This window comes from Ranitomeya variabilis, chromosome 5 (assembly GCF_051348905.1).
Source record: "Ranitomeya variabilis isolate aRanVar5 chromosome 5, aRanVar5.hap1, whole genome shotgun sequence".
Taxonomy (NCBI): domain Eukaryota; kingdom Metazoa; phylum Chordata; class Amphibia; order Anura; family Dendrobatidae; genus Ranitomeya; species Ranitomeya variabilis.
The window spans coordinates 37,152,542-37,164,908 of NC_135236.1; the positions used below are offsets into that span (position 1 = coordinate 37,152,542).

Below are 12,367 nucleotides of genomic sequence, written 5' to 3' on the forward strand. Positions count from 1 at the left end.
CATATCCCTAAATAATCCCCTGATCTGAAAATTATCCTCAATATTATTGGATATAAGCATCAAAAATGTACTAAATGGCACAGAAGAAGGAAACCTAGTAAACAAGAAGAAAGGAGGACGCAGAACAAAGATGAATGTACCTTCCATCGGGCTATTGGCATCCATACGATTCGCAAATACAATATCGACATATTCCAACTGCAGCCGTTCTAGAGACCCCCGGAGACCTGGTGGGCAGTGAAGATCAATTAAAGATGTTTAGAAGGTAGAGACAGAAAAGAGCAATTCGAAACGACGAAATGAGCGGCGGCGTTAATAGAACAGTTTTCATTAAAAGTTTCCCAATTATAGATTCTTCTGTCATTGAGATTGGACCTACGAAGACAAAATCCCCAAAGGACAGTCTCCTACTCTCATGCTTAAATGAGACATCAGGCTCGGGGAGGTCAAGATGCGAATCCCAGAGAGACCTAAGAAGACAGTTAGCCTTTAAACTCCTCTCGATCCTTCACATCCTCCAAACTCAAGTCCAAAGGGCATGTTAGTTTATATCATAAAAGGGAACACTTAGCAGAACAAGAAAAGGTTCACATTTGTCTGATCCTTGATCAAGATGCAAATCAACTAAAAAAGGAATTAGACCTGTATATTTTCACTCTGAGGTTGTTTGAGAGATTGCTACATGTTTAAGGACAGAAGCAAATTTGAAGGGTAAAGCATTCAATAACTTTTCAAGTAATCTTCCACTTTTTAATGATAGGAAAATCTAGCAAGGATCCGGTCTTCACAGGTGATTTGAATAAAAGGAAAATATATTTAGAATATAACTGTCAATTAAAAGGAATAAAGTCAAGATACAAAGGAAATCCGTATATTGGATCCCTATGACAGTCTGCAAGTCAAAATTTTGTCTTACAGCCATGGAGTTTCTACGTGTGCCCAGAACAATGAATGTTGTACTTCAGTAATAATTAGACAATATATAAGCATAATTATAAGTAATTCTTAAGTTTCAAGACTAAGGCTACTTTCACACACAGCATATTTGCTGCGTATTTTTACGCGCGTGTATTTTGCTGCTGCTTTACCTGCGTTTTTTTACGCAGGCAAAAAACGCAGCTGCTTTCACACACAGCGTTTTTTGCTGCGTTTTTTGCAGCTGCGTTTTTTTCAGCATTGTGTACTGAAAATAAAGTTTGTTTGAAAAAAAAAAAAAAGGGGAAAAAAAAAAAGAGTCATTGAGGTCATTTCCTGTCTTTATGACTCAGAATACAATACACACTGGAGTTAACATCATGTCGATTCTGCCAGCTGCAATGGCCTTGAGCCAAAGACGCCTCAGCAAGCGGAACAGACATCAGCTGGGGTTTACTAACCCCACTGTCACTAACCCCAGGTTACTAGGGCAGGCGTCAGTCAGACGCCCCCCCTCGTAACCCTGTACGGTAAGGGTATGTTCACACGATCCTGATTTCAATCCTTTTTTTTCAGGACAAAAACCGCAGCTCTTGGCAGAAAACGCAGGTTCGTTTTTGGTGCGTTTTTGATGCGGTTTTTAGTGCGGTTTTTTATGCAGTTTTCTCTGCAGATTGTCTGTGTTTGACACAAATAAAGCTTTAACTGCAGTGGGGGAAAAAAAAAAGAAATGATGTCATTTCCTTGTCCAACCCTTTTCTTCTTCCATCCTCCATTTTGGGACTAAACACCAAAATGAGTGGACGTGTTTTGAATGACAGCGCTCCGCAGAGTGCTGAGCGTAGGCCAGATCACAGCCCGCGGATCCAGCTCTATCCAGCTATTTAAGTCTACGTTCACATTTGCGGTCTGCGCCGCAGCGTCGGGCGCCGCATGCGTCATGCGCCCCTATATTTAACATGGGGGCGCATGGACATGCATCGCACTTGCGTTTTGCGCCGGCCGCATGCGTCACTGCAGCGCACGCATCCGGCCGCAGAGGACGCAGCAAGTTGCATTTGCAAAAAAAAGGACGCATGCGGCGCACAACGCAAATGTGAACATAGCCTAAGTGCCACGTATTTAAGTGCCACGTATTTCAGTGCCACGTATTTCAGTGCCACGTGCCACGTATTTCAGTGCCACGTGCCACGTATTTCAGTGCCACATATTTAAGTGCCACGTGCCACGTATTTAAGTGCCACGTATCACGTATTTCAGTGCCACGTATTTCAGTGCCACGTATCAAAGTGCCACGTGCCACGTATCAAAGTGCCACGTGCCACATATTTCAGTGCCACGTATCAAAGTGCCACGTGCCACGTATCAAAGTGCCACATATCAAAGTGCCACGTGCCACGTATTTAAGTGACACGTGCCACGTATCAAAGTGCCACGTATCAAAGTGCCACGTGCCACGTATTTAAGTGACACGTGCCACGTATCAAAGTGCCACGTATCAAAGTGCCACGTATTTAAGTGACACGTGCCACGTATCAAAGTGCCACGTGCCACATATTTCAGTGCCACATATTTCAGTGCCACATATTTCAGTGCCACGTGCCACGTATCAAAGTGCCACGTATCAAAGTGACTGAGCGCCGGCCCTAAAGTGAAAGTGAAAGCAGAGCGGTGACGTCACCGCTGTGCTGTTAAGGCCGGAGCTCAGTCAGTGTCAGGAAGCAGACGCTGGGGGACGCGCAGGTGAGCATGTACTGTTTGTTTTTTTTACTTTTACGCTGGTAACCAGGGTAAACATCGGGTTACTAAGCGCGGCCCTGCGCTTAGTAACCCGATGTTTACTCTGGTTACCCGGGGGCCTCGGCATCCTTGGTCGCTGGAGAGCGGTCTGTGTGACAGCTCTCCAGCGATCAAACAGCGACGCTGCAGCGACCACACACACACACACACGCACACACACACACTCACACTCACACTCACACTCACACACTCCATGCTGCTTCACTGGGGGGCGGGGGCTTCCCTCTTCCTGTCCGACGTCACGTCCGGTCCTGGGTGTCAACCCCTCCGTACAAAGACGCCGACACCCAGGACAAAGGCGCTGTGTGTGCACGTTAATATGGGGCCCTAGGGGGATACGCAGACACGCCGCTGCGTAAAGAATTGACATGTCAATTCTTTTTACGCCGGCGTGTTTGCAGACAAAAGCGCCGCGTTTTTTTGCGGTGTGTCTGAACGGCAAAGTGAATTTCTCATTCACTTTGCCGGCAGACGAAAATGACATTGCGCATTTTTGAAAAGCGCCCGCAAAATAGCGCTCAAAAATGCGCTATGTCTGAAAGTAGCCTAATTCTGTTACTAAAGACTTCGAGGGTGTCTCGTTTCTGTAAGTACATCTTATCTATAGAACAACATCTTACAGAATGTTCTGAAAATTTCCGCAGGCTCAGCCTTGGCTTCTTCTAGCTGAAACAAAACATGAATTTATAGAGCTGATATATTGCAGGCATATAACTAGTAATATAAAATATTGGCAAATTATGGATTATTAATTAATAGCCGTGTTCATTATTTTCCTTATCATTAATGTATTCTAATGTGCCAACAAAACATCAGAAGTGGGGCTCAACTATTTCTAATAATAAGTGGGCAATGACTTATATGGGCCAATATGATTGTAAATCTAAAGCAGTTTTTTTTCAGCACCATGGTTGATCTAGATGTTTGAGGCAAAGTTACGTTACTGTAAAAGCCCAGGTCTTAGTTTCTAAGGAAGACCAAAGACTGTACTTATGCTTAAGAGGATAGCAGAAGCATAAATCACCACTTAGGAGTTACAATCTACAGATTCTTCACTGGAGCTCAAAATCTTCAATCTCTTGCAACTATTGATATTTAGGAGAACATCTATAAAATCAAGGTTTGGAAGACTCAAACAAGAAACCAAAAAGTTCCAATGCATTAATGTTCACTGGCAAGCTTTTAGTTTCATGAATAGTCCTGCACCTATCTTGGATTCACACCAATGTTATCTTTTGACAGGTCTCATGGAATACATTTAAAAATTTACAGTACAGACCAAAAGTTTGGACACACCTAATTTAAAGATTTTTCTGTATTTTCATGACTATGAAAATTGTAAATTCACACTGAAGGCTTCAAAACTATGAATTAACACATGTGGAATTATATACTTAACAAAAAAGTGTGAAACAACTGAAATTATGTCTTATATTCTAGGTTCTTCAAAGTAGACACCTTTTACTTTGATGACTGCTTTGCACACTCTTGGCATTCTCTTGATGAGCTTCAAGAGGTAGTCACCGGGAATGGTCTTCCAACAATCTTGAAGGAGTTCCCAGAGATGCTTAGCACTTGTTGGCCCTTTTGCCTTCACTCTGCGGTCCAGCTCACCCCAAACCATCTCGATTGGGTTCAGGTCTGGTGACTGTGAAGGCCAGGTCATCTGGCGTAGCACCCTATCACTCTCCTTCTTGGACAAATAGGCCTTACACAGCCTGGAGGTGAGTTTGGGGTCATTGTTCTGTTGAAAAATAAATGATGGTCCAACTAAATGCAAACCGGATGGAATAGCATGCCGCTGCAAGATGCTGTGGTTGCCATGCTGGTTCAGTATGCCTTCAATTTTGAATAAATTCCCAACAGTGTCACCAGCAAAGCACCCCCACACCTCCTCCTCCATGCTTCACAGTGGGAGCCAAGCATGTAGAGTCCATCCATTCACCTTTTCTGCGTCACACAAAGACACGGTGGTTGGAACCAAAGATCACAAATTTGGACTCATCAGACCTAAGCACAGATTTCCACTGGTCTAATGTCCATTCCTTGTGTTCTTTATCCCAAGCAAGTCTCTTCTGCTTGTTGCCTGTCCTTAGCAGTTGTTTCCTAGCAGCTATTTTACCATGAAGGCCTGCTGCACAAAGTCTCCTCTTAACAGTTGTTGTAGAGATGTGTCTGCTGCTAGAACTCTGTGTGGCAGTGACTTGGTCTCTAATCTGAGCTGCTGTTTGTCATGATCCAGTCCTGAGTTTGTATTCAGCTGTCTTGTCTCTGGACTGGTCATGTGGCAGTTAATCCCCTCTGCCTCACTCTGAAGCTGGCTGAGCTATTTAAGTCCTCTGCAGCCTATGGGTCAGTGTCAGCTATAGTTCATGCTGCACTGCTTGAGCACGTGACCTTTATACTTGTACTAGTGTTCCTTTTGCCTCTGACTGCCTGTACCCGTTTATGACTTGTTCTGACCTCTGGCTTGTACCCCGACTTCCTCTTACGTCTCACGTTTTGGTTACGACGTTCCCGGTAGGCTCTGATTTCTAGTTTGTCCCTATTACTCTGACTCCCCTGTGTACTGCGCTGACCTCTCTGTGTCTGACCTTAGCTTGTCTGACTTCTCTTTCATTACCTGTGGCACCTGTGTTGTTGTTCAGTGTTGCTGCGCTGTGTGTGCAACCTCTTTTCCTTAATCAGCACCCCTGGTGGAGGTTGCACTATACTGCACTGCAGCAGCACATTACACTGTTAACCTGCGATTTCTGAGGCTGGTGACTTGGATAAACTTATCCTCAGAAGCAGAGGTGACTCTTGGTCTTCCTTTCCTGAGACGGTCCTCATGTGAGCCAGTTTCTTTGTAGTGCTTGATGGTTTTTGCAACTGCACTTGGGGACACTTTCAAAGTTTTCCCAATTTTTCGTCCTGACCTTCATTTCTTACAGTAATGATGGCCACTCGTTTTTCTTTACTTAGCTGCTTTTTTTGCCATAATACAAATTCTAACAGTCTATTCAGTAGGACTATCAGCTGTATATCCACCAGACTTCTAGTCAACACAACTGATGGTCCCATCCCCATTTATAAGGCAAGAAATCCCACTTATTAAACCTGACAGGGCACACCTGTCAAGTGAAAACCATTCCCAGTGACTACCTCTTGAAGCTCATCAAGAGAATGCCAAGAGTGTACAAAGCAGTCATTAAAGCAAAAGGTGGCTACTTTGAAGAACCTAGAATATAAGACATATTTTCAGTTGTTTCACACTTTTTTCTTAAGTATATAATTCCACATGTGTTAATTCATAGTTTTGATGCCTTCAGTGTGAATGTACAATTTTTATAGTCATGAAAATACAGAAAAATCTTTAAATGAGAAGGTGTGTCCACACTTTTGGTCTGTACTGTACATCATGGGCAGGAAAAATGTTAAAGGACATCAAGTTCAGATACATTCAAGCAAACCACCCAAACTTATTAAAGAGTTTGTCTCACAAAGAAAACCACCACCCATATGGACATATCCTGTTTAGTGTAGCCTAAAAAAAGAGTTGTTCTGTTCAATTCCGACAGACTTTTATTACATGTTTGGCTATACATCTGAGTGGCAGACATATAAACCTACATTTTGTTGCAGCAGAAATTTGTAACTGGCTGGGGCATTCCTTAGAAAAATCATAGAATCATAGAATGTTAGAGTTGGAAGCGACCTCCAGGGTCATTGTGTCCAACCCCCTGCTCAATGCAGGTTTCAATAAACCATCTGAGATGTCTGTCCAGCCTCTGTTTGAAGACTTCCATTGAAGGAGAACTCACCACCTCTCGTGGCAGACTGTTTCACTCAATGATCACCTTCCCCTTATAGACAAATATGCTATTTTCCAGGAATACTGGGAAGAGCAACATTTTAAGTGTTGTCATCTCATGATTATCCAACCCCTCTCTAATGTTTTAAGCTGTGTTTACCATCCAGGTAGGGTAATTCACTTAATTACTGCCTACCTCAATAGACACAGATATGCTGACTCATATTGTATCCGATAGCGTTTTACAATTGATTTATTTTCCATATGTCCCTCCCATCAAACATCAGTAGGAACAACGTTTTTTCTCTTTACTCAGGGAGGAGCTTTCTCCGGATCTAAGAATTATCTCCTGAGTTAAGCACTTTCTTATAAGCTGCTATTAGAAGATGGTGAACTGAATTGATAATTGCACGCATTCATGGCTCGTAAAATTGCTTGTCACTTTTCCAGCTGATTCAGCCATTGTCCTCCTAAATTAACTAATTATATTAAAATGCATCTTTACTGTGCCAAAATAACCTATCATCATACTTAAATGAAAGATTTAATTGGCGAATTTATGCTAGTATTATGTAAGAAATATAATATTGTCCTTTATAGACAACAAAAATCTTTTAAAACACTGTTTCTATGTGCAATAATATAATACCACTATAAATGTCTCTATCCTGTCTCCTGTTTCGAACATCTCAGTTGACTGTTCGTGGTCTCCTGAACATCTTCTGATTTCCTGCGTTTTCCAGTATCCCAGATATTTGTGTCCTGCATGCCTCACCCATTTGCTGTGCAGATGCCCATGACTTGTGTGCCCACACAGACCTTGGGCTTAGGGGATCCCACTCACCTGGTCAGCCTAACTGTCATGGTATGTATATCGACTCAGCAGGGGGTCGGCGGCGGACGGCACAACACGCACAACAGAATGGTATAAGGGAGAGGAAGGCCCTACCGATAGGGAATGAGGTCACCTCCTGCTCAAACCTGAGCCTGTCCCTGCACTCCCCTAACGCCCTAAGTGGGTCCTTCCCACCACCAGGAACCTTGTCCCTCACTGCCACCTAACACTGTCCTGGCTAGTGCACTGGCCGACAAAGGGTGCAAGCCTCACCACTGCAAACAGTACAACACAGGAGACAGCGACAAACACGAGAAAGACAAGGTGAAAACACCAAACTCAGCTTAATTGCCTTCTCTGCCAGTGAGGGAAAACTGGCATTAACCTCTGCTGGCCTGAAAGGAAAAAAGCTACATTTTGAACATACTGGAACCAGAGCTGCCATAAATCCAAAAATGGATCGGGACAGTACCGCCCTTTCAATGAGGGGCCTCTGGACCTTCAACACCGGACCTCACCGGAAACAATATACGGGGAGGATGCCTCAATCCACTAGGGTTCACCTCTGCAGTCACCTGATCCTCAGGTTTACAGCAAATGCAGCCTGATGGAGATGGCAATAACATAGGCTTCAGAGGCGCAACAAATCTCCATAGAGCTGACCTGTGGAATATGTTGTGTACGTGCATTACTGGGGGTAACTGCAGCTGAAAAGTCCCCAGGCTGAGAATAGCCGACACCTGATATGGCTCAATCACCTAAGAACTCAGGTACCAATTTCATACTTACACCTGATGCTTTTGGTGGACACCCACACATATTCATTCACACACAGGTCCGGACCTGAACATTTATTTCCATGCATGTTTTTGCCAAAGGATGGTGAACTCTTTGAGGAACCGACAACAGAGGTGTCCCCCTGTGTCACCAAACTCTTACCCTCACTACACACAGAGGGAAACACCACCCTCACCTGACCCCTCCTCCTATGAGGGCTCTGAGACTCAGGGTTTACTTTTGAGGGTTGAATCTTGCCCCAACTCCCTGGCAGCACCTCAGCTGCTTTCACATGAAAAGAAAAGTTGGAGAAGGACGGCAGAGATCGTAGCTCGCAGGCGGGAGTCCTTACAAGACTGGTCCCCACTGACTTCTTCCCTGGACCGTCAATTTATGACCGGGTTGTGTCTCTTGAGCCAGGGAAGACCTCGGATGATTGGAGTTGGCATACCCTCCAAGACATAGCACGACAAGGACTCCTCATGAAGAGTCCCTATACGCAGGTTAATATCTATGACTTGTGCCACCCTCCCCAGGCTGAGTGGGACAGAGTCAATTGCCTGAACACTAATGGGTCTCACCAGCATCCTACCCATCAGACCTTGGGTCTGAACAAAGCGAGAATCCACCAAACTGACTCCAGGTCGACTATCCACAAGCACCGGTACAGTCTCATTAACCCCGCCAACCACTTCAGCAGGAATGGTACACTGAGATGAAAAGATGGAGGAAATATACATACCTTGGTCGTCTCCCTCCACACGACCAGGGGGACGTGGCTTTTGAGATGGTGTACATACTTTGACGCGAGATGGGCAGACATTGATGTAATGACCCGTAAGACCACAGTAGAAACATGCCCCATCCCACGGCAAACCGCAGGCAACCATTAGAGAAGAGACTCCTCCCACCTGCATGGGTTTGTCCATCTGCACCAATATGTCCTCCTCCCTAGAAATAACAACAGGGGGCAGATTCGGTGTATGTCTCACCCTGAAATGTCTATCCACCTGGATAGCAAGGGCCATGGCAGCTTCCAACGACCCAGGAGTAGCATACTGCATACTGCGTGTTAGATGCACATCTCCTAAACTCTGAGCAGTATGTTGTGATCCTAATGGCAGAGGATCTCAGGGTCTTCAGCAAAGTCTGCAAACATAAAAACTAGCTCTTAGGGAGGTGGTAACTGAGCTGACCACATACCTGATCCTAGCCCACAAATAATAGCAGCCGGGGAACGTGCCTACGTTGGTTCTAGACGTCTCGCGCCAGCCGGAAATCTAACTAACCCTTTCAGAGAAAATACAGACCTCACTTGCCTCCAGAGAAAGATACCCCAAAGTAGATACAGGCCCCCAACAAATAATAACGGTGAGGTAAGAGGGAAGGACAAACGTAAGTATGAACTAGATTCAGCAAAGAGAGGCCCACTAAATAATAGCAGAAATATAGAAAGTGGACTTATGTGGTCAGCGAAAAACCCTACTAAAATATCCACGCTGAATATCCAAGAACCCCCGTACCGACTAACGGTATGGGGGGAGAATATCAGGCCCCTAAGAGCTTCCAGCAAAATCAGGAATCACATTATGAACAAGCTGGACAAAAAACAGAATAATACAAATAAACAAAAAACAAGAAAGCAGGACTTAGCTTATGTTGCAAAAATCAGGACCAGTAGACAAGAGCAACCAGACAAGGACTGATTACATGGATGCCAGGCAATGGACTAAGACTCCAGGAAGTTTAAATAGAAACACCCAGAGTCTTAATGAACAGGTGACTACAAACCTGAGGAAAGAGAATCCAAGAACCATACCGCGAGTGACCACAAGAGGGAGCCCAAAAGTATAGTTCATAACAGTACCCCCCCTTTAAGGAGGGGTCACCGAACCCTCACTACGACCACCAGGGCGATCAGGATGGGCAGCGTGAAAAGCACGAACCAAATCGGCCGCATGAACATCAGAGGCGACCACCCAGGTATTATCCTCCTGTCCATAGCCCTTCCATTTGACCAGATACAGAAGCCTCCGTCTAGAGAGACGAGAATCTAAGATCTTCTCCACCACATACTCCAACTCGCCCTCAACCAAGACCGGAGCAGGAGGGTCAACAGCAGGAACCACAGGCACAATGTACCGCCGCAACAAAGACCTATGGAACACATTGTGAATGGCAAACGACACAGGATGATCCAAACGAAAAGACACCGGATTAAGGACCTCCAAAATTCTATAAGGACCAATAAAGTGAGGCTTAAACTTAGGAGAGGAAACCTTCAGAGGGACAAACCGAGAAGACAACCAAACCAAATCCCCAACACGAAGTCGGGGACCCACACCGCGGCGGCGGTTGGCAAAACGCTGAGCCTTCTCCTGTGACAACTTCAAGTTGTCCACCACATGATTCCAAGTCCGCTGCAACCTATCAACCACAGAATCCACCCCAGGACAGTCAGAAGGCTCAACATGACCCGAGGAGAAACGAGGATGAAAACCAGAGTTGCAGAAAAATGGCGAAACCAAAGTAGCGGAACTAGCCCGAATATTGAGGGCAAACTCAGCCAATGGCAAGAAGGTCACCCAATCATCCTGATCTGCAGAAACAAAACATCTCAAATAAGCCTCCAGCGTCTGATTAGTTCGCTCCGTTTGGCCATTAGTCTGAGGATGAAAGGCAGACGAGAACGACAGATCAATGCCCATCTTAGCACAAAAAGATCGCCAGAATCTGGACACAAACTGGGATCCTCTGTCAGACACGATATTCTCAGGAATGCCATGCAAACGAACCACATTCTGAAAAAACAAAGGAACCAGATCGGAAGAGGAAGGCAACTTAGGCAAGGGCACCAAATGGACCATCTTGGAAAAATGATCACACACCACCCAGATGACAGACATTCCCTGAGACACCGGAAGATCTGAAATGAAATCCATGGAAATGTGTGTCCAAGGCCTCTTTGGGACGGGCAAGGGCAAAAGCAACCCGCTGGCACGAGAACAGCAAGGCTTAGCCCGAGCACAAGTCCCACAGGACTGCACAAAAGCACGCACATCCCGTGACAAGGAAGTCCACCAAAAGGACCTAGCCACCAAATCTCTGGTACCAAAAATCCCAGGATGCCCTGCCAACACCGAGGAATGAACCTCGGAAATAACTCTGCTGGTCCATTTATCAGGAACAAACAGTCTATCAGGTGGACAAGAGTCAGGTCTACCAGCCTGAAATCTCTGCAACACACGTCGCAAATCAGGAGAAATGGCCGACAAAATCACTACCTCTTTAAGAATACCAGCCGGCTCTGAGACTCCAGGAGAATCAGGCACAAAGCTCCTGGAAAGAGCATCAGCCTTCACATTTTTCGAACCAGGCAGGTATGAGACCACAAAGTCAAAACGGGAGAAAAACAATGACCAACGAGCCTGTCTAGGATTCAGGCGTTTAGCAGACTCGAGATACATCAGGTTCTTGTGATCAGTCAAGACCACCACACGATGCTTAGCTCCCTCGAGCCAATGACGCCACTCCTCAAATGCCCACTTCATGGCCAACAACTCCCGATTACCAACATCATAGTTCCGCTCAGCCGGCGAAAACTTCCTGGAAAAGAAAGCACATGGTTTCATCATAGAGCAACCAGAGCCTCTCTGCGACAAAACAGCTCCTGCACCAATCTCAGAAGCATCCACTTCAACCTGAAAGGGAAGTGAGACATCAGGCTGGCACAAAACAGGCGCCGAAGTAAACCGGCGCTTCAGCTCCCGGAAGGCCTCAATGGCCGCAGGAGCCCAATTAGTGACATCAGAACCTTTCTTGGTCATATCCGTCAGAGGTTTAACAACGCTAGAAAAGTTAGCAATAAAACGACGGTAGAAATTAGCAAAACCCAAAAACTTCTGAAGACTCTTAACAGACGTGGGTTGAGTTGTTATGACCCCAATGGCGAGGGTCTCAGAGAAACAAGTAAGTCTGCGACGTACAAAAATCCAGCTCATAGGGCAGTGGTAACTGGGTTGACCATATATCTACTCCTAACGCCAACACTAGCAGTAGCCGGGGAACATGCCTACGTTGGTCGCTAGATGTCTCGCGCCAGCCGGAGGACTAACTACCCCTAGAAGAGGAAAACAAAGACCTCTCTTGCCTCCAGAGAATAGACCCCAAAAGTAGGATAGTAGCCCCCCACAAATAATAACGGTGAGGTAAGAGGAAATGACAAACACAGAGATGAACTAGATTTT

At 45.4% G+C, this 12,367-nt stretch overlaps 1 protein-coding gene across 1 annotated transcript in view; it reads right to left on the reverse strand.

Moving 5' to 3' along the window:
- Positions 1–12,367, reverse strand: part of KCNAB3 (potassium voltage-gated channel subfamily A regulatory beta subunit 3) — a 128,586-nt gene that overhangs the window by 38,757 nt on the left and 77,462 nt on the right. The window contains exon 8 of the mRNA XM_077261661.1: positions 141–227. Within this exon, the coding sequence (XP_077117776.1) occupies positions 141–227 (87 nt within the window). The remainder of the gene's footprint in view (positions 1–140; positions 228–12,367) is intronic.